Source organism: Diaporthe amygdali (genome assembly GCF_026229845.1).
Source record: "Diaporthe amygdali strain CAA958 chromosome Unknown NODE_49_length_293705_cov_63_570957, whole genome shotgun sequence".
NCBI classification, from domain to species: Eukaryota; Fungi; Ascomycota; class Sordariomycetes; order Diaporthales; family Diaporthaceae; genus Diaporthe; species Diaporthe amygdali.
Genome location: NW_026517069.1, coordinates 229,887 through 251,300, shown reverse-complemented (window position 1 = coordinate 251,300; position 21,414 = coordinate 229,887). Strand labels below are relative to the sequence as shown.

At 50.5% G+C, this 21,414-nt stretch overlaps 6 protein-coding genes across 6 annotated transcripts; 4 read left to right on the top strand and 2 right to left on the bottom strand.

Moving 5' to 3' along the window:
• Nucleotides 1-1,229: 1,229 nt before the first annotated feature.
• J7T55_007626 (DUF563 domain-containing protein) lies at nt 1,230-5,287 on the top strand (the record flags this gene model as incomplete). The annotated part of the gene is made up of 6 exons (XM_053134918.1): nt 1,230-1,499; nt 1,560-1,837; nt 1,943-2,156; nt 2,245-2,713; nt 3,607-3,626; nt 3,692-5,287. The coding sequence occupies 6 exons, from the start codon at nt 1,230-1,232 to the stop codon at nt 5,285-5,287; spliced, it is 2,847 nt and encodes a 948-aa protein (XP_052987419.1).
• Nucleotides 5,288-6,021: 734 nt separating this feature from the next.
• On the bottom strand, nt 6,022-9,756 carry J7T55_007625 (uncharacterized protein; the record flags this gene model as incomplete). The annotated part of the gene is made up of 12 exons (XM_053134917.1): nt 6,022-6,890; nt 6,950-7,103; nt 7,293-7,694; nt 7,759-7,807; nt 7,976-8,123; nt 8,224-8,236; nt 8,295-8,497; nt 8,568-8,853; nt 8,924-9,038; nt 9,102-9,172; nt 9,233-9,374; nt 9,428-9,756. The coding sequence occupies 12 exons, from the start codon at nt 9,754-9,756 to the stop codon at nt 6,022-6,024; spliced, it is 2,781 nt and encodes a 926-aa protein (XP_052987418.1).
• A 726-nt stretch (nt 9,757-10,482) lies between these two features.
• On the top strand, nt 10,483-11,292 carry J7T55_007624 (uncharacterized protein; the record flags this gene model as incomplete). The annotated part of the gene is made up of 1 exon (XM_053134916.1): nt 10,483-11,292. The coding sequence occupies one exon, from the start codon at nt 10,483-10,485 to the stop codon at nt 11,290-11,292; it is 810 nt and encodes a 269-aa protein (XP_052987417.1).
• A 3,023-nt stretch (nt 11,293-14,315) lies between these two features.
• Nucleotides 14,316-14,939, bottom strand: J7T55_007623 (uncharacterized protein; the record flags this gene model as incomplete). Its single annotated transcript, XM_053134915.1, has 4 exons — nt 14,316-14,486; nt 14,552-14,605; nt 14,679-14,763; nt 14,821-14,939. 4 exons carry the CDS (start codon nt 14,937-14,939, stop codon nt 14,316-14,318), a joined length of 429 nt encoding a protein of 142 aa, XP_052987416.1.
• Nucleotides 14,940-15,639: 700 nt separating this feature from the next.
• Nucleotides 15,640-18,057, top strand: J7T55_007622 (uncharacterized protein; the record flags this gene model as incomplete). Its single annotated transcript, XM_053134914.1, has 4 exons — nt 15,640-15,938; nt 16,003-16,201; nt 16,295-16,525; nt 16,897-18,057. 4 exons carry the CDS (start codon nt 15,640-15,642, stop codon nt 18,055-18,057), a joined length of 1,890 nt encoding a protein of 629 aa, XP_052987415.1.
• A 2,226-nt stretch (nt 18,058-20,283) lies between these two features.
• Nucleotides 20,284-21,016, top strand: J7T55_007621 (uncharacterized protein; the record flags this gene model as incomplete). Its single annotated transcript, XM_053134913.1, has 3 exons — nt 20,284-20,526; nt 20,580-20,771; nt 20,876-21,016. The coding sequence occupies 3 exons, from the start codon at nt 20,284-20,286 to the stop codon at nt 21,014-21,016; spliced, it is 576 nt and encodes a 191-aa protein (XP_052987414.1).
• Nucleotides 21,017-21,414: the final 398 nt, after the last annotated feature.

Here is a 21,414-nt window from a genome sequence, read left to right as displayed (position 1 = left end):
AAACCACTCATACGCAGCCTCTACTTGCCTCGTGTTGCTGATCACATCTTTACTAATCGGACGATCTTGCACATATTAGCAACTAGTTGTCATAATGCAAATGATAGTATTCCTGATGCGGACGTGGTGTGTATAATAGGCAACTCAACGGCCGCAGTCCGGATAGAGGCTGACTGGTCCACGCATGCGCGAGATGATTGGCAGAGGGTTTCCATTGTGCATCGTCTAAGTTGGCCCGCATATCTGAAAACAACTTTTCCTTTGTGGCCTCTTCCTCAACTCCTTTTCACGAGAACAGATCGCTCTAGGCCGCCTACGACGTTGCATACCTCACATGGGGTCTCGAGAAGTTTAACGCAGCAAGCACTTGACCGGTCCACTATTTCGTCACCGAGTCGCTTTACAATGTTATCTGTCGTGGGGCAGTTGCCCGGACATAAGATACTTCTAGATCCTACCCGGCGAAACGCCCTTAGCACCATGCGGAAATTCTAAGCGAGCCAAGATCCGCCAAGGCTGGGGGCAACAGTGCTTGGCCTGCAGCGTAGTCAGGGCTTCACCCACAAAATAGCAAGGCCTGCATTTTGGGTAGCCTTCGCTCTCGGGACGCCTGATATGGTCCAATTGTGAACGATCCTGCATGCCCAATGGAGCACCCACGAAAGTCATCAACATCGGAGCGGACATATGCGCGGCCGGGTGCCAAGCAACGACCCAGGGGCAAATTTCTCAATTCGTGATAACATCCTGATTCGGGGTTTGGAGAGACCCGGATTACGAATCCTGACCAACGACTGAGCGGAAATTTGCAACGGTCTCATGACCATGGCCCAGTCTGTGATGCTACGGAGTAGAGGGGCAAACGACAAACGACGACAGGGCGAGGCTTGGCTCCTCAAAAGAAAAATGGCTCATCCAGGTCCAATGCAAGGGGAATCAATAGTTCGATAGTCAAGCTGCCCAGCTGCGAGGGATGCACTATCGCCTGCGAGTGTCGAAAAATAGGTGTTCGAGGGCATGTACATCGTTTGGTGCGGAAGGCCAGAACATGATAAAGATGGCTTGAGAAGCTTGTTGACAATGAGGATTGAACTCCTTCGTTCACCTCAGCGCCGACTTGCCTGCGCAACATTCTTTTCTACCTCTATCACTTTCAAAAGAGAGCATTTACTGGTCACCGGTGAATCCTACAGTATAAATCCACTCCTATCCATATTCAAAGCACAAAGATGTTTCATTACTTGCCCATGATTTTGACGGCTTTCAGCCTCTTCACTCAGCTGTCACTTGTGCACGCCCAAGATGCACCGTTATGGGTCCAAGGCTCGTTTGAGGACGGTTCCGTCGCAGACGAGACGTACAACAGCGGTGGATCCATTACTGTGAATGGTTTCACCATGAACGTCCCGAAGAACCTTCTGGTCCAATTCCCGGCAGCCTGGGTTCCATGGAAGGACTTCATCGCTAGCAAGACTGACTTTCTTGGATTCGAAACATTGGTACGTTAAACTGCCCTATTGGATTTGACACTCAGCTGAATACTGATTCTATGGCTTAAGGTCATCGGGAATACTGTCAACGGCGTACCAATGGTTGCCCAAGTTCAATTATACGAATTCTTCGAAGGGCTTGCCAGCGGGTTCATTGAATCTCTGGACTACGCAGATGGAAGCATGAAGATTCAGAATGGCCCAACCTTGCGCATTGCTGATCGCAATGCGGTCTTCTCTGTGGGCTACACTGCGGCTCCCTTCATGAATGCAGATGACCAGAGCCCCAGCATCTCGGCTTTTTCTGGGTTTCCTATGTGCATTCCGCGAAACGACACCGACCCATTGTGCCCTTTGACTAATCGCCCTTTTGCTGGGCCTGGTACATTGTTAGTGAAGACCCTTAGCCAAGTACTGAATGGAAAAATACTGACATGGAAATTCTCTTTTAGCACTGCTCCAGACCCGCTCGCAATGGCTCCGTTCCAGGTTGGGGATTTCATCACCTTTACCGGTTTCCGGCGAGGCAGCGAGGTCATCGCGTTTAGTATTGTTGCCCAAAATGTGCAGATTAATACTTTGGGTGATATTGTCTATCTCAGAATGGAGCTAGGCCTGCTTGGTATTGATAATCCGAGTCCAAATGCGGAGATTGCAGAGTCAAGGGTAAGTGGAAAAGAGCACGAACCACTCCAGGTTTTCCTCTTTGGAATTGTACCGTCCGTGGCCATCTAGTTCACTAACATACGCATAGTTCATTGGTTTCACATCCAACAATCGGGCTACAGTCTCTTTGTACGCAATGGATGTTGACCCCTGCACCGGCGCGGTCACGAACCGTATCATAGCTGCTGTGGGCTTGCGCGGTGGCAGAAATGCTCAGAACAAGTTTGAATACCGCAGCGAAATTCTATCACGCTATACGCGCGAGTTTTTCGTCGTTGCAGAGATCGACGGCATTCCCAAAACTATCGTGACGAAGAGCAACATCACAGCAGGAACATATGTCCAGCCTGTCAATACATGGATTCAAGGAGAGCAAGATGTCCCCGGCGTGCCCCCAGTTCCCCATGACTTTTCGCAGATGGCATTCTTAACCCAAGGAGTGGGTCCTGATGCCGATGGAAACATCTGGGGGCCAATCCAGCCATTCCCGCAGACTGGTGTCATTGTGAACCCTCCTCAATGCAACGCCGTTGCCGAGACTGCTCAATCCGATACTGGTAAGTGAAAGTCCGAAGCGCTTGATCTACCCCTTCGCGTTTTGCCTGTTGGATTACTGACTTTGTGTCTCTTCTGCATCAATATAGCGGCATTGCAGAAAAGAGGTACCATCGGTCGTTGGTACGGACGTGCTCGTTCTGAGGCTATCGCAGATGCTGAGAACAAGGGAACTACTGATGCTGTCCTTTTCGTCGCTTCTGATCAACTGCAAGGCGTATACTAATATTTTTGCACGTTGCTGATGGATGCAAGATTAAATTTCTCCAATGAGCGATAATTTGAAACGAAAATGTGGTCGTCTCATAGAAGCAACATGTATATAATTGAATCTTTGGCAGTTGTCCACGGGTCGGTACAGTGCTCTGTAACGTATTTAAGTTTTCGCTGCTGATCTGCAATGCGCTCCTCTTATTTTTGGTTAAAAGAAAACCATAAATGTTGTGGCGGATGTTTCGAATCCCAAGAAGGCTCCGAAAGGGGTCCACAAGTTGCTCATTTTGAGTATGGCCACCAATGTCTCATCCAATTTTCAGGTATCCCCTTGTTGTGCCCGAGTCATCAAGGTACTGCGTCCTCGTCTGCGAGGGGTTAGATTTGAAGCTTTCAGGCACAATAGATTCGGACAAAGTCAAACTTTATCATGCTTTTAAGACTCTTCAAGAAAGAAGGTTTCCGAACATATTAGGTTCAAACCTTCACATCCTTGACTCCTCGCTTACGTCTCAAAGTCTGCCACATTGACAATCATATTTCTATTAACACCTGCGATCTCCAGAAGTGAGCCTGCATTCCTCAACTTCTCCATTCAGCCACTCAGATCTAATTTTCGGTCTCAAGCGGCATATTTGTTCAAGCTCTTATTCGTACTGCTTGGCACGTTTGATACAGCCAGCCGTGACCTGTGGTTTCTGCGTAAGTCTTTTTCAAAAGGAATTTGGAATAGGAGCATGACCCAAATCAGTTCCCAACGAAGTCAGCACTACGTTAAACGAAGTCTTATCCTCGCACTTCTGGTCATTTGGTGTCTCTGGTTCTGGACAAGAGACAGTACCGCTTCCTTGGACAACGCGCCCCCTTTTAACCATGTCTCCTCATCCACATTGCAAAATCCAAGCGATCCGGACAAGCCGAAGCAAGGGGAGATTTCGCTTTTTGAAAGCACGACGACACAATCATCCCCAAAGCTGATTCAAGAATATGTGCCGCCAGAGTACCTAGCTCTTTCTGACGACCAACAACAATGCGAAGATATATATGGCAACTCCTACCTTACGAACATAGGCAAGACTCAACTACAAAACTGCGACAGCAACTCTCTCTCGGAGCTGCACTGCTTCTTCGGGCAACGTTTATGGAATAGATGGGTGCCATGGAAGAGAGACCCTCTTTGCCTAGCTCGAGGGGCCAAATTTGCCCCTAACACACCAACCTTCTCATCCGAATACAAGGGCGCTGAGTTCGAAATACAATGCAAGCGACAGAATATTGAACAAGACTTGCTGAGCGACTACTGGGGAGACACAGGCGTTGGAAACACTCTCAAAACATGGCAATTTCAGGGGAAACAGGACATAAGCAGATGTAACAGAGAAAACAGTACCGACGATTGGCTCATACTTGTGCGTCGGGAGACCGGCGATCTGCAAAACATCTGGCACCAGCTGATGCAGATTTCTCAAGCCAGGCACACCATCGATGCGCTCCAGACGGCCGTTAACCCGAGGACCGGCGAGCCATGGCTATCTAGCGTGGATGCCGCGCGCGTACAGGTGGTCTTCGACGACCAGCGTCATCACGCCCTGGAGGATTTGTGGGCAATTGTTGGGAAAGGGCCTATACGCACGAGCGATCTGGTTCCTGGAACATGTTATGGCAACGTGATTGTCCCTCTGCCAGGATCAAGCAGCCCCTTCTGGTCTGCGTTGATTGGGAATATGAAACAGGCTTGCTACAGGCAGACACTATTGAACACTCTCGTGGATCGTGTCTTCAACCATTACGGAATTGAGCCGCGGCCCTCGAGCGATATCCGTACCGACTTGACCATTACGATCATCGATAGGGCTGAAAATCGCAAATTTATCAATTTGGACCGCTTTGTTACCATGCTGAGGGAGCGTTATCCGAATTTCAATATCGACGTTGTCGACTTCGCCACGATAAGCTTTCCAGATCAGATCCGACTGGCCCAAAAAACGGATGTATTGGTTGGTCACCACGGAGCAGCCATGACACACACGATATTCATGGTTCCGGAGTCAGCCGCGGTCGAGGTTCTGCCACCATATTTCTTGCAGCGTGGCTTCCGCTCACTAGGACGCATGCGCGGCATTCAATATTTCACCGGACGATGCATGTGGAGAGAGGAATACAACAACATTACACGTGGTGACCCCATTCCCGAAGGCTGGAGGCCACCTCAAGAACATGAGGGTTGGCAAAAACGAGAATGGACATATATGTTAGAGGATGACTTCTTGGGCCTGGTTGATGCTGCGGTGAGGAGTCAATTGAACCGGCTGAATGATGATGAGAGACTGTCATTGTCCATGTCGAGTGTTGACGCAGGTTGAGGCAGTATAAGGAAATTGGCATTGGCTTCAAGGAGATGCGAGGTTGAAGGACAAAAGTACTTCAAGAGCACACGCTACTACCTTATCAGCATCTTCGTCTTTTCATGCACTCATGACAAGATGTCATGATGCAGGAAATGACTGAACAGAAATATAAATTCAGCAGGAAGCAAGCACGGCCAAGGTGGAACAACTTATAGAGGTTTGGATACATTACGGATTATCAAATTTCATCGACGGGTAAAATAATCGTTGTGGAATTTCGACTTCCACTGGCGGCAGATTGGCGAGATCTGCTCTCCTTGTTGTCAGTTGAAGTCGCCATTATTCTACCCTGGACATCATCGCTAGCGACCGAGGGGCCCGGACTGAAGGCGTAATTTGGGATTTCGGTAAAGTCATTCTACTCAGCAAGCCCCAAGACCATGCCCGGTATCCGATGATATGCATGGACGCTTTGATTGTTTCTATTTTATACTAGGCAAATACCCGCTTCTTTAGTTCGGCGCCTTGAGCGCAGGGCAAAATGTAATCTAGATTTCAATGCACGAGGAGGTCACGCTGCGAGTCACGTCGATTATGACCGCAATATGTCCGCAAGTTTCAGGGAAGCTGAGAAATGAAAATCGCATAATCTAGACCTCTATCTTCGAACCTGGTCTGTCACGTACGTGTGAGTCCACGCGAGATCCCTCCCATCCCAATATCTCATACTGACTACAGCCAACAGAATCCTAGGCAGTGGTCAATCCCATGATTGAGTTGAACTCCGCTTCGTCATTTCTTGCCTGGCACAATCCTCTGAGCCACGTCCTCAAGTCGTTATTGTCTCCAACCGTGTTCCTGATTGTGGTTCTCATCTCAGCAAGTCGCTGCTCTCTCGAAACGTTTGGAGCCGCAGGAGACGGCTGATACTGGCCTAGTTTGATCTCGAACAAGAGAGAAACAAACACAGAAAGATCGGACCTCAGTCTCGCTTGCATGATGGGTATTCGAGCTTGAAAGACAGATGCCAATCCGACGTGGTCCTGGAGGACATTCATCCATTGAATAATAAGATTAAATAGACTCGCGTTGTTGATGCGTATGATTTCCCAAATTGCGGCTCTCTCCACAGATTTAGACAAAGCCATCTTCTTTCTCGCGAGTGGAACACCTGGGAAGTAGTCAATCGGTGCGTGCACGAACCCAGTCCTAATATACTGCGCATCGAGGATAGGCACAACATTTTCTAGGTGGTTAAGCGTAACTCCAAGGTCATAACACATCTCGGCAGTCTGCGATCTCACCCTGGCGAAAGCAATAATATCCTGATTCGTCTGAAGCTGCACAGCTCCATTGAGGACGCCGGGGTTCCGCTGGATCTCAAAGAGAAATCGAGTTTCCCAAGGAGCATTGATAGTTTCCCATACTGGTTGGTCATTCTGGATATGGCTAGGCGCCACTCTGTCTAAAAGAGCGGAAATGGAGTCTCTCATCTGCTGAAGATGCTGCTGGAGGGGCTGCATGTATCTTCGGTGAATTTTAACCCGTGCTGCGGTAGAATGCAGAACATATTGGGCTGTGAGGCCTTGTGAATACTGCACTTCTATGCCGAGAAGACCTGAAGAATTTCAGTGGCTTTACAATGGGCTTGTCGGACAGAGTGTGCTACAGACTTACGGTTCAATTCCATCAAATTCCTAAGCAGTCCACGCATCGTCTCCGTGAGATCGCTAACACGGCCTGCTGTAGCGTCCGAGAGAGGCTGTTGTAGCGCCTCTAGTACCCCGTTCCAGATCGCGTTGAATCCTTGCGTAGAGGTGCTGGTCAAATCCTGAATGCCATGTACTCTGGTAGGCCACGTCCTCTTCTCATAGTGCAAGCGATTACGGAAGAGCTTAGCTGAAGCAGCTTCTCTTGTTAATAATGAAAGATATCGCATAATGGAAATGAGTTGATGTTCCCTCAGTCGCGGAAGGGCGTGGTTGTTGATAAATCCTAGTACCCCTACACTTTTAATTACCGATGTAAGCAAGGGGAAGAACTCCACCACCGTTTGGTTTGGCCTGATTACGCTCATCATCGGAGAGGAAGGGTCCGTGGAATGAATTGAGAGCCTGAGTCCCTGATGGCCAAATTTGACGAACTCTGTTTCCCACCAAGATTCTTGCATGAACTTGGCATAGGAGCTGACTGGGAGAGGCGTCTTCAGGTCAAATGCCGGCGCAGGGGGATCTAGTAGATATAGTCTATATCCGTGAGAAGTGGCGTTGCCATAATTGCCAGCCTCGACGGACCGTTGATTCTGAAAGTGGACTGTAGGGTGCATCCATGGCCAGTTCACGGCGGACAGGAATGGACGGTAAGCGTCATTGTCCCTATCAATAGCAGCCTCGGGTTCCGCCTCAATGTCAAACCCCCAAATCTAAGATCAGTGATTTTAGCTAGTTGATGGAGTTGGAAGTGAATGAGTCTGTTGATATGCCTACCTGTTTTTCAAAGGATTTACCTTCTTCGGCTTGTGGGTCATCCTGAAATCTTAAGATGCATATTGTCAGCTCTGCATAATCCCCACTTTGACTAATGTGCATGATGGGTAGGTACGACGTGCATACGCAGGAAACAAAAACACCCTTTCTAGATTGGCTTCGACCGGACAAGAAATGAATGAGTCCCCCGCCACTTGGCTGTAATGCGAATACTCACAGATATTCTTCGTATGGTACCTGGTACGCTTCTGTTCGGAGTGCCCGAAGGTCGTCCCTCACGCCATCGTCGTAACATGTACCCGGAGGCGGAGTCCATGGCGGATCCATTAGTCCGTCCGGGACTTCCAACAGATATTGGCTGGCAACTATTTGTTGCACATATTAGCAGACATCCTCTATTGTGACCAGTTTCCGGTATTGATGGTCTCTGCGGCGGAAACTTTGGTTTCGATGAAGTTTACTCACACCGAGCTGCATGCTGCGTCGTTAGGGTCAGTAGGAGATGCAAATGGAAGGTTTGCCTATGCTGAACTCACAGCAAGTTCATGAAGGCAGAGCTTGGCCACGTAGACGCTGGCAGCTACTTTCTCAGACGCTGAGTATTGCGGTACCAGAAGCGGCCATAAATATACTGCGTTGATAGCTATTCGGATTTCCCAGTTCGATGTATTAGAATCAAAGAATGTCGTAGTCGTCGCGCCCGCCTCATGATCAACAGAGAAAATTGACCACTTTAATTCTGTTCGAATCAGAGATGTTAGAGCACGCCTAGTAAGCAACGAGTGGAAGAGTAGGCATCTATGACAAACTTCTTCTGAGAACTTCCAATGTAGCTGCGGTTGAATCGAAGTTTCGGTCCATTAACGACCTTGCCGAATCATACATCTTGTCTCTGTCAATATCCAACCATAAGGAGACGTATGGCCTGTACTCAGGTTCGGCCTTCTGCTCTCTAGTTCGGCCATCTCTTTCTACAGCAACCGGCCGTGTGTGGTAGAAGCTTAGTATTGCTTTCCAATACGGATGCTCGTTCAGAAGTACCTTACTTGCGAGCTGAAGTGCCGGTTGCAAAGCGTCCCATAATTCGTCGTTTCTCTATAATATCATATTAGATTTGCGCCAATTGCCTGACATAACATTGGCCGCAGAAGTTAGAGTGCCGTACTTGAACATCATATTGCTTGTCTTGGCCATTCAGATTGTACCAACAGTCAAATCTAGCGCGCGTCGTGACACTGAGTGCAGAATCTGGTGGCAATGGGACCTGAGTCCAATTTTCTCTACGAAGTAGGCTTTTCATGGTCAACAGCGGTGCAAGAGGAGAGACGACACTTGAATCTTACTGATATATGTCTCCACGTAAGTCAGGTGTATCGACGCTCTGGTTCGGATCAAAAGCCCCCGAGTCGCGTAACTGTTAATTGTTAGCGTTAGGTGACTGATGCAATGTAAGTTGTGCAGGGGCGTGAATGACCTCTTGGCTGGTGAGGTCCCCAAACACAAAGGACTGGAAACCTTGCTCAAATCCCCATTCAGCAGTCGCTCCGGTTGGCGTCAACATTGAACGTGCCTCAGCAGTGGGGTCTAATGCTGGGAGGGGAAAAATTCCAAAGCGCCTGTTTGGATTCATCAATCATAAGTTTTTTGACCCTCTGAGTATCTTACTCACTGAGCGTATTGGCTAGCTGGAGGGTCAGTTGGCAATATCGCTGGCCTCATCCTGCTCCAAGAGTCTCCTCTCCTCGGTCTCTCCCGGGTGCCATCTGTGTTGACCTCTATATCATCATCGTAGCCAGGTCGTGTCCAGGTAGGAATATAATGAGCCCACCCAGTTGGGTCGCGTTGCGCCCAATCATCTTGTGTGAGGACTTGAGCATCCTGCTTTGAAAATGTGTAGTCCCAGGTATCTATCGTAGGAAATTGTGCATCGATGTCCAACTCGACATTGCTATCTTCGTCCTCAGACTGCACTGCGGTGGATTCTTGCTGTGCCGCCATCGTTAAGTCCAGGATCTAACCGTTCAAAGATGATTTGATAGCAATTTTTCATGCGCAGCAGCAATAATCGATTGACTACAAGCGTGAACAGGGACTTGCAGCCACTCTTACTTGTAGACGAGCAAGGGAATCGCACACATTGGTATTACTTCTTTGTGTCCCATTGGCCTTCGCCCTTTGTATAAAAAATGGTATAACGTGGCGGTCTAGCTACCGTGGGATGCTGGTTAGTAGGCCGGTTCCGGTCGAATAAAGAGTCTTGAATACTGCGGGCCTTGTTTAATTTATCACGTCTCTCGACGTCCTACGGCGTCTTCACTAACTGATTTGGACTGTGAGAGAGGTGATCTGATATTTTGCTCCCTTTTTATTTTCAATTCCCCCCATTTAACTGGGATCAAGGAGGTGCCAGGAAGAAGGGCGAGGCCCTGGCAGGGACCCCTGCCCTGGTAGGGACAAATATTATATTGGCTTGTTGTTCACTGTTCATATGAAGACGCATTGTGACCTGCGCTTAGGCTTCGTATGTCTAGGTATTGGGCTCGAAGACACTGAGCTGCTGGCGATATGATCATGCACCACAATTCTGTTGAGGCGAGTTTCCGAAGATTTTGCGTCAGCACTGCCGTATCATAATATCTACGTACTCGCGGGCCGACCTCATTCCGAGCGACATACAGTTTCTGGCCCCTCTTGTCGGCTCTTTCAAACCATCTGCCGTCCAAGATGTCAGCCTCCACTCCACATTCATCCGACCCCACTCGCGTCATCATGGCTCTTGACAGCTCGCAATACGATTCCCTTGTTGCAGATTATGAGAGCTCCTTGTATCTGCCCTCTCGGCGCTGCACGGAAGTAAACTTCTTCGCCAACCTGGGTGATGTCAGAGGCCAGAGGATCCTTGACTTATCAACCGGAACTGGTCATTATGCTCGAGCCATGGCCAAACTCGGCGCGAGCCACGTCGTCGGCGTCGACATCAACAGCGGGATGCTGGGAAAGGCCCGGGAGCTCATTGCTGCTGATTCCTCCGTCCCTAAAGACGTGATCAAGCTTGAACTCGGCGACGTCTTCGCCCCACTCAGTCTGAAGAATGCCGACCCCGGCTCTTTCGACGTTGTCACCGGCGTCTGGAGTCTTAATTACGCTGGAGACCAGGCCATGATGGACCATGCATTCAATAACGTTGGGAAATACCTCAAGCCTGGTGGCCGTTTCGTCACAATTATCCCAAACAAAGTAGCTCATGGGGGCGAAAGAAATGACTGGTATGGTGTCAGTAAAAGGATCATCGGCGAAGTTGAGAATGGTTTTCGGATCAGGACAATCTTTTTGATGGATCCTCCGATCGAATTCGATAACTATGATCTCGATCATTCGGTCTTTGTCAAAGCTGCAAAGGGTGCAGGCCTGAGAGATTTCAAGACAGACGCGAAGGAGAAAATCGCGCCTCCACTCAGGGCCGGTGAGGACCAAGCGTACTGGGACCGATATCTGGCAAGTCCACTTTTTGACGTTGTCACGGCGACCAAATGAAGCGCAGTTTGATGGCGTGTTTTCATGAAGGCAATTTCCTGATGTCGGTTGCTTGTCTGATATTCAGCGTTCGCGCACAAGCTCAATTTTCGGCCACTCTTTCATTTACCAGTGATCCATCCGTACTTCATCGACGGTATAGAAAGCCTGCACGTAGAGGGGGCTCCAGACAAGATCTGAGTATCTAGTTATATATTATATCATGGGCATCTCGCTATCCAAGCTTCGTACAGTTCGGGCTTTTGAATCATCATCATATGAAGCTAAACGGGGAGCGAGGAGCTAAGGTGCTCAAATCGCTGCCGATTACATTATCGTTTCCCACTTTATTATAGCGCTGCATGACCAGCCGTGGGACCACATGATGACCCACCTCTGCACACCTTCGTTATATGTAGAACTTTTATGCGCATTTGGGAGGAATTTCCCCCTCTCAGGTAATTGCTCTTCCGACTCCTAAAATAGTCTCAGCTTCTGATCTTGCATTAGAACCGGAAATTCCATAACACCGGCCGGATATCCTTCCAAATCAAGCTCGCTTTTCTGCAACTGACTCCGGCAACGGCGAGCTTGTAAGCCGCGATGCAGGCGTTGGCATTCGGCACATCCATCGCAGTGTTGAAGTCCTGAATTGTGCATTCGAAAGCTTGAATTCACATTGAGAAATATCAACTATAAAAGTCCAAGCATGTTCTGCGCGTCTATGCGAAGCGTGACAGTGGTTCTGATCCAGCCAGAAAGGCGGCGACCGGCAGGGCGTATTGTACATTAGCTGCCGAAAACAACGTAGCTTTGCTCTTCTCCCATGCGCCCCCTAATTTACTTACGACGACGTAATTTTCAACGCATTCACTCGTCAGTGATGTGAACCCATGTACTTCGATCTTCGAATAACAGCCGCCTCAGCGGAAGCACGGAGACGGACGAGGATCCTCGCACGTCCGACCAAGAAACGTACCTCAGCGGCCATCGGTAACATCTGTTTGAAAAGATCTCGAGCATCATGTATCCGCTGCTACCCGATTGAGATCAATCGCCCACATGTGAAGTGGTGGGGGCGAAAATGCGCTTGCATGCTGCACACTGCAACCGACGTCCACACGGGGATTTTCTTGCCCTACACCGAACGATCAGTGTTCCCCTCATTCATCGGGCTTGGTGCTAAAAGTCCTGGCGTGCTTCTCTCGGCGCCTTGGTCAGGGGCAAGCGAGACTCGACATCCGCCAAACAAATCCCGAGAACAAAGGCACGAAAGGATATCAGCATCAAAGCAAGGCGTGTCTCGGCCGCCTGCACTTGCCTTATGTCGCTGGGCGAATATCGTCACACGCGATACGAAGCGCGGCCCAAATCTTCTATGTCTTCGGGGCACTGCGCCAATCGATCTGTCGCAACGCCGTCCAACGAAGTTTTCGAGGCACGCAGTATGTGCTAGATCCTGGATTCAGATGTCAGCAGCCGGCTCCGAGCAAAATGCAGCTTCCCTCGGGCTGGGCACGACGTGGAAGATAGTGGGCAAAGCCCTCGAATCCGACATGACAGGCGGACAGTGAGCTGGCTTTTCCACTCGGCCAGATGAAGCCTGTGGTCTTGACCGGTGATCAGCAAGGCAAAGATGCACTGCATGACCAACTACATTGTACCGGCTCTGCAGCAAGCTTTCAGGGGTCTACCCCAAAGGTGTCAAGCTGGACCACAGTATACGTCTCTCGGGTCGGCCCCTACTACAATTTAGAGTGATATGGCCAAGCTGCCAATTTAGACCCAGCCTCGATCTCGGGGCCAAAAAGACATGTATGCTTCAAGCACATGTCAGATGGCCCATGCACCATTGCCGGACACGCCTGGGTTGTATTGGTGGCTGGTCCAGCTGACGAGCCGAAGCAGCAAGATTGGCGTGATCACCAGCCAAGTGATGAGTCTATGGGCTCTCCCATGGCGTCTCTGGGACGGTGAAGATCTAGAGTCTTTGCCATGATGACAGGATGTCGTACTAGCCTATGCACTGTCAGTGGACCACGCCGCGAACACTGTTAGTGGCGGCTGTGGCAGCTAGCGGGCCGATGTTGGTGCGCGCTTCATCCCCTGTTGGCAGGCCTTTCGACGTCTTTGCTGCAGAGCCGCGTTCGCTTGCCACCTTGATATGATCTTGGCTTCCGTCAATTTTGACAGGTTTCCTCACTGACGGCCGCAGCGATACCTTCAACAGAAAATCTACAACACATCGCGGCAGCGAGTATGAACCGTTGAACGGAAGCTCGTTCACAACATATACTGCCAAAACCTCGCTTTCGCATGCGCGCTGGCTGGCTGTTCCCTGGAACGGAGACAAGACATTTCTTGGGCAGCGCCACGGTCACAGAAGGCACGCCCGCCGAGTTGGACTCGGGATTAAAGGAATCAGATCTCGAGACATTGCCAGCGCGGCTCACCTGTCACAGGTGTCTGTGGAGTGTTCATATAAATGAGACGGCGAGACTGCACCAGACACAAGATCTGAAACCGCCCAACGGCCGAGACTCTGGACTCAAATAATCGTCATATAAATCGTATTTCTTTTCAGCCACCTTCCTGTGAGTGTGGTCTTGATCTCGCATCTCCTTGAAGCACATATGGAAGCCTGTGCCAAAGCGCAAAGCTTAAGTGATCTGAAGCGCGCGTCCGAGGGTTTCGTCCCCGCCGCCACTGGCCATCGTCTGCTAAGTGTCTCTAGCAGATTACCTATAAATGTCCCTTTCGTGGCGAGTGCGTGGCGTTCATCCATCCCATCATATTTCATTTGTCTCACACGTGTCAAGGGACTCATGTCGAAGGCAGTAGAGGGGTCGGTTAGGCAAGACAGAGAGTGCTTGGTTGTTCTGGCCATTGCTCGACCGGCGAGTCCCGTCTGACAAAGTATCCAGAAGCGTTCCTCGTGACGCCGTGATCGCTTTCATCCCTGATTTTGGTCCAACCAGTTTCCAGGACCGACTTCCACTGTCACACAAGCAATTCACTCTCGAGACAGTGGCATCTGCTGCGAGCTACAGCTCCCTGCTCTCAATTGTCTGCCCGTTCCCGTCATCGGCTTCCCATTCATTGGACGTTGGGGTGGCAGACAAGTCAACTTTGTGCAGCACATTGTACGACACAGCACATGTACACTGCCGTCCTTGACCAACAGATTTCTGTCGAGGTGGCCAGCCGGCCCGGACCTGCAATTTATGCATTTTCGACTTCCGATATCTCAGACTGCGCGCCTCATCACCACGGCACGGACATACACATATCGTTTGCCCTTGATTCGGGGTAGATTGCCCCACGGGGTGAGCAACTATCGAGAAGCATAGCGCAACGCCCTTTGACACTGGGAATTAAACTTCATGCAGGACAGTCGTTTCACCTACACCGAAGACACAATCTCGATTCCGGCGGAGTTTCTGTGACACCGAACTCTGAGGAACTGCTTTCAAGCTCGACGCTGTCTGAGTTCTGTATGTCGTCTCTCGCTGTGTGTCCCGATTGCAGCGCCAAGGGAGCTTGCCTTACACCTGTACAGCATCTGTATCCAGCAATTCGGTTGCCGCCGCCTCGTCGTCGATCACCTCGCGGCTGCGGATCCGCGCCCACTCGGAGCCATTCGCCAATATCACAGCTTTTCGTGCCATGTTGGATGTAGCGCCCTTGGGTCTGAATTGGATTTGATATCTGCTTCTATCATCGTACTGTCACATGCTTCCGTTGCTCTATGTACCTTTAGTCGCCGCGTATTCCTTTCCGTTCATTATTCACTTTGAGGCGGTAGCTATTCACGGCTGCCATGGTCACGGATCCTCCCGATATACAATTACGAACTTCATCTCCACCCGAAGTCGCGACCGTTTCTCTACACTCCTCTTTCCGACGCACATGGTGTGGCTTGCCAGGACGGGTCTTGACAGCAAACAATTGACCTTTGATCGTCGTGGACCAGTGACATGCTTCTCTCAGCTCCGCGACTGTCATCACGTGTACGCTAGGAGACAGAGACACAAGGCTCCTAGACCGGTTACCCGTTTACCCCTGGACCTTGGTGGCGGCTCTGTTCTTCTTGATACTTTCTCGCACTCGATAGGATCGGCTCAACCCCAGTCCGTCCTCAAGCCTCGATGCGTTTGATTCTCATTGTCACCCAGGACTTGACCCATTCACTGGCCACACCATTATCACACGAGCAACACCACCTTACTACCATACTACCACACCACCATCTCAGACGAAGCGGAAAAGCCACCCTTGCTTGTCCTTTGGTATTTTCCGTCTTGTTCCTGATATTGACTACTTATTTCCTGTCACCCTCTCCCGCCGCCTGGCTCATCAGCAAGAATTATGGATGTACCGCTGGCCGAGGACCGCGAGTTCGCAATGTTGGATGAACACCAAATCGACACCCTCAATGCAGTCGAGCGCATGGGCGCAACACTGTCCCTGTTTGGGATCATGCTTATATTCATAACCTTTGCTCTCTTCAGACGATTACGGACAATCCCAAATACTTTCATCTTTTTCGCCTCAGTTGCCAACATCGGAGCTTGCGTCGCCTGCTTGATCGCATACGATGGCATCCAGGCTATGAGCAGAGACCGCAAATCTGCCCTTTGCCAGGCGCAGGGCTTCCTTTTCGAATGGTTTGTTGTCATTCTAATATGCTTTCTCAAATGAGGTATCTGGTTGCTGATTATCCTGACACAGGTTTATGCAGTCCGATCCATGGTGGTCTTTCGCCATGGCCATAAATGTTTACATGGTCTTTTTTATGTCTTTCAATCCGACAACATTTCGTCAATACCTGTGGCTCTACTGTTTGATATGCTTCGGTCTTCCAGCCATCCCCTCGTTTGTTTTTCTTTTCCTACGGGAGGATAGGGGTCTGGTGTACGGGGACGCAGCGGTGAGTATCACAGTCTTCCGTCGTTTGACATGTGCACATCATCTGTTCACAGCAATGATATACCAATGACTGATGTTTACTTGTCCAATATAGCTATGGTGTTGGATCAGCTCTGACTGGAACGCACTTCGCATCTACTCTTACTACCTACCAATATGGATTTGTACGGTGCTATCTGCTGTCATATATTTCGCTGTCGGCTACCATGTTTTCCACCAGAGAAATCAGTTGCGCAACCTTTCATTGAGCAATCAAGCAAAAGACGTGGAAATTGATGTTGAGGTTACCTGTGATTCCTCCGATGTGAGAGATTCAGCGGAAAAGGTGTGTTACCCGGCTTCTTTGCGTATCGTTGCTCACGGCTGCCGAAATCCGGCCTGTCAACTATGAACCCCCGAGGTTCATTCGTGTTTGCATCTAAACAATCTTCCCTTGTATGGCAGCTCTTTGGCTGCCCTTGTCAACCCTAGGAAGAATATGAGAGTTGATGAGCTCCCGAGCCCCCAAAGCTCACGTTATCCTGCATGTTACGCCTGCACATCATGGGCGTAATAGGCCTTGCGAACAAATATTTTAGCTCTCTTCATCCGGAGACGCCGAAGTATGAGACAGAGCTTGCGTGTCACTTCTGCCCATCGCATTTCGAAGAGCCGAGGACGAGCGCGTGATTGCTAACCAGACCGTTGTCTCACTAGAATCTCACATCTCACGCCGGTCCGGGCTTCTACGGAACAGTCACGACCGAAGTCCAAGTCACCAGTGCTACCATCCCGACGAGCACAAACCCTGCCTATACCAGTCCGTTCCTTGAGCCGTCAGAGACAACGCATCACAACGGCCCGGCGAAACGGCGCATCGACACAACACACCTACGAGTCAACACGTCACTGGGACAAGAAAGTTCTCCGAGGCTTGGCACCCCTGCCCCCAATGCCCCCGGCGGATTCCTGCCAATACACACTCACAATTATCCCTGGTCACGAGAGCCAAGCTCGGTTTCTGCTGGCACAGTCGACATCCTTTCGCCCTCGGTGACGCTAGTCAATAGCAATGACAGCAGCTCGTACGGGTTTCCCAAGGCGTCGGCCTGCGGCCAGGAGCACAACTTTGAGAACATCAGCTTCAACGGCACACAATTTACTTCGACGATATCTGCCGGCACGGCATCAAAGGATGACTATGACCGTGACCCATCACCGAGTCGCGCCCTACCGCCGCTTTCAGCCAATGTCAGTCCTTGCAGCGGGGCCAGGAGGCTGCAGCAGCCGACGGCACCCGTCATAAAAATGAGGAGACGGCTCAACATCTTCCAACGCATAGCACGCGGCACACGACGCTTCGGCGCCAAGCTGAGGAACATGGACCCAGTGAAGCTGGCATACCTGCGCACCTCGTTCGTGTTCGCCATCTCGGTGCTGGTGACATGGACGCCGTCGTCCATCAACAGAGTGTACACGCTGGTATACCCGAACCAGGCCTCCTACGGACTCAACATCGCAGCGGCAGTCGTGCTCCCGTTACAGGGCGTCTGGAACGCCGTCATCTACTTCACTACATCATGGAAGATCTTCCGCGAGGAGATGGAGACAACGCGGGCTGGGCTGCGCGTGCTCGAGTTCCTGCGCCTGGACAGCGGCGCGGAGGGGACCCGGCAGAGTACCGGCGGCAGCTTCGCCATCGGGTCCAGCGTCATGACGCCGCGCAGTGAAATGGGCAGGAACCGCCGACTGGACGGCGAGAGTGGCGATGGGAACGATATGGAGCTCGTTGCCACGACGAGCCCGCAGAGGCCGAGGCCGGCGCAGAGAACGAGCACAATGAGGGTGACGAGGAAAGGCCTAGATGATTTTTCCTGAGTATTATCAGTATTTTGTCAGCTGCCCATCCCCTGAAGCGTTGCATCCCAGACTCTGACTTTGGATCCTAGGTATTTTGAGCATCCTCCAGGTGATTCGAGGTCGCCGGGCGCCAGACGCTCCATTCCCATTTTCTTTACTTACGAAACAGCGAGCCAGCGTCGCTTTTTTGGTCATGTGCTCCCACAGCATAACTGTTCATCGGGAAGTATATAAATGGGTTTCTCGATTTCCTTTCGTAAAAGAGTGCTCAGTCCGATGTTACGGATGGTGAGCCCCTTATAAAAAGATAATATGATAGACCCTTACAATCCTGATGAGCAATTTTGTCCATCCTATACATATGTTTCGCACTTGTGTGTCTCTTGAAGTCATAGCGGCAGTCCTCTTACGTGTATCACATTGGTCTCGAGACAGTGTGTCGACGCTGCTGCTATGATGTTGGCACCCAGTTGTATTCGGCTGGTGTTTATGCAACTATGCTCTTCAATGTGCCAGCATATTCGCTTGATGCAACTGTAGATGGGGCGAGACTTCGTAAATGGCACCAGCCCAAACACTCCCGACATGCGACTGGAGCTCGAGTCGTGGCTCGATCTTGCAAGGAGGTGAAATTCTTTACACACTTCGATGGCTGCTTCAGAGAGAGTTGTCAAGACTAAGCAACGTTGTTTGAAACGTTGGCTTGCGGGTAACTGGAGAACTAGGAACAAGGCTTAATATTCAGGTTGTGATCAATTTTCTGTGACTCAAGGTCATATCCCGTGGCCTGCGGTCAGTTGCAGCGCGCGGCAATACGGGCTTGTCTTGGATGCAGCAAAAGGCGCCAAGCTCGCGCATCGAGATATGGACCTACATATCCATGGCTATCTTAACTCTATATAGCTCATTGCCCAGACGAACATATTATCTAGATCAAATTATTATGAGAATAAACGATACCGTCCCAATCGGTAGCGCGCTATGTGGAAGTCTCAATCCGAAAGCGTCAATCTCCAACCGGGTTTCGGTAAGATGGCCTCTCGGGATCAAGATTTGGGGCGCGAGCCTGCCACAGCACCAAGCCTCTGTTTGATTGCTCGAGACCGCTGGACTCAACTCAATTGCGTTCGCGCCACATGCAGGTTTACCAGGACCCGCGTCTGTGGCGACGTGGAAGCTCTCAGTCCCAAACAGTGCTTGGGAGGCGCGCGCTCCCTCCGTGATTCAAGCATTGATCGGCGCGCTCGGGAGAGAACAGCCGGGATGAACCCTTTCCCGTGGCGGAGGCTCTTGGTTTCAAGGGCGTGTTGAGCCAACCTCCTTGACGCTTAATCACCAACTTTGACGTTGATATCAGCGTAAGCTTGTCCTCTATCCACGCTTCGCGTGTTTCGTTTCTTGAGGCAGTGGTTCTTATTTCTGGCTGGCAGCCGGGAAGTATCGTTTGTTGGCTTTCGGGTAAGGCCAGAAAGAGTTCATGATCCAGACTGCCCCGTTCAATTTCCCAAGGCAGTAAAGCTCACAACCGAGAGAGGCAAGAGACCGTTGACGGATGTGATAAGAAAAGTCTGGTTGGGAGTGATGCACCTCTCATCATCGGCATCGGCAGTCTGAATATCATCATCATGGACTTTGACTTTCCTGTTACGGATGTTTGTGCACGGCGTAGAGATGTGTTACTTGCACAACGGCGGGACGAATCGCAATCGATGGCCACTGTCGTCTCTGCAGCTGTCATCCGATGTGAAGGCGGGCTAAAGGACAGGGAGGCCGAACAGTATATGCTATTGTGGGTGACATGCGCGGAGGCCACTATCCGGGTTCCACATCGTACATGTGCTTGGTGATCCAAGCACAGCTGCTCCCAAATGGCTCTTCCTAGTCCAAATCTCCGTCATGTAACCGCCCAGCCGCCAAGAGATACTATGGTATTTTGCCTGTTCGAGCGTAGAGACCTTGGCAGCCCTGTCGGTATCTAACCACCGCGGGTCCTATCACTGATTCATCCCGCGCGCGGCCTACCGAAGCGAGCGCCCGGGCCCACTCAATCTACTCTCCTTGATTTATTTTCGAGGTCATTGAATTCTCGCACATTCAATACTTACTGCGCAAGTTTTCAACAAGTGTTGACAACGCAAGATTATTTATTAACTTTCGTGCTCGCTCCGTGGAAAAGAAGTTCGGGCTGGACAACTTACACATCCAGACTTACAGCGTCACTTTCTTGACAAGCTCTCAGCCAATATGCGAACCACGTTCCTGCTCTCGTTCCTATCAGCACTGGCTTTGCCAGCCTTGGCAAGGCCCGAGCCGCCCACGAGAGTCCTAGCCGCAAGGCAATCCGTCGTTACGCCTCCCCCGTGCAAGGCCATTAGCCCACCACCAACAGCAGCCGAGACAGAAGAACGATTCAACAAGTTTGCCAACGAGTTCTTAGTTACGAAAAATTTGACGGCTGCTTTTGAGTTTATCTCCTCAACATACATCGTACGGAACCCTGTTCCACCGTCTCAACAGAGCGGTGTGCTAATGTCTCCCAGAACCACAACCCATTCGCCGACGACGGTCCAAATGCTGCCTTGGACTTTCTCGGGCCCGTCTGGCCAGGCACCCAGATTACTGTCCTCCGGACTCGATACATCGACCCACAAGGATTCCTGAACTATGAAGCCAGCGGTATCGGAACTGTTGTCGACAGATTCAGGTGGGAAGCGGGATGCATTGTAGAACACGTAAGTCGTGCCTGCCGGTTTTGCCTTCCGACTTTTTGTGCTATCGTTCCCACATCCGCGATAATACTCAAGAGACAGCGTAACAAGCTAATATGTCATCACAGTGGGACCAAGGCGAGGTGTTCCCTGCCGACAACTCAAGCACGACGTCGACATCAAGCATGAGCGCGAACGTGACAACTACACCATTGACACCAGTTACAAGCGGTGCTTCCAGACGGTATTCGCTGCTGGGACGGAGGTGAAGAAGAGATGTCGTTTCTGCTGTGAAAATTTGCTGGCCGGGAGCAGAAAATGTTTTTCTCCGCATCAAATCTTGTCAATACTATCGTTTTCCGGGGAATCGTTTTCCGGGGAAATACAGTATCAGCCCACCTGTATCTATTTTGCTATTGCTTGGGCCGTCGCCTTTGTTGCATATTTTGTGTCGTGTTCTCAGATGGAGACACACCAACTCATCCGATATCAAACTTTTGTGGTCATCAAGTGCTGCCGATGGAATATTTCAGTGGCCGAAAACTGTGACAGGTTTCAGTATCTGCTATAATTGGTCATGGAAGACATATTCTAGGCTTTAGGATTATCATGAGCAAACTGAGAAGGCTCCGTGATCGCTTCGCGAGTTGTTGAACCGGATACAAAG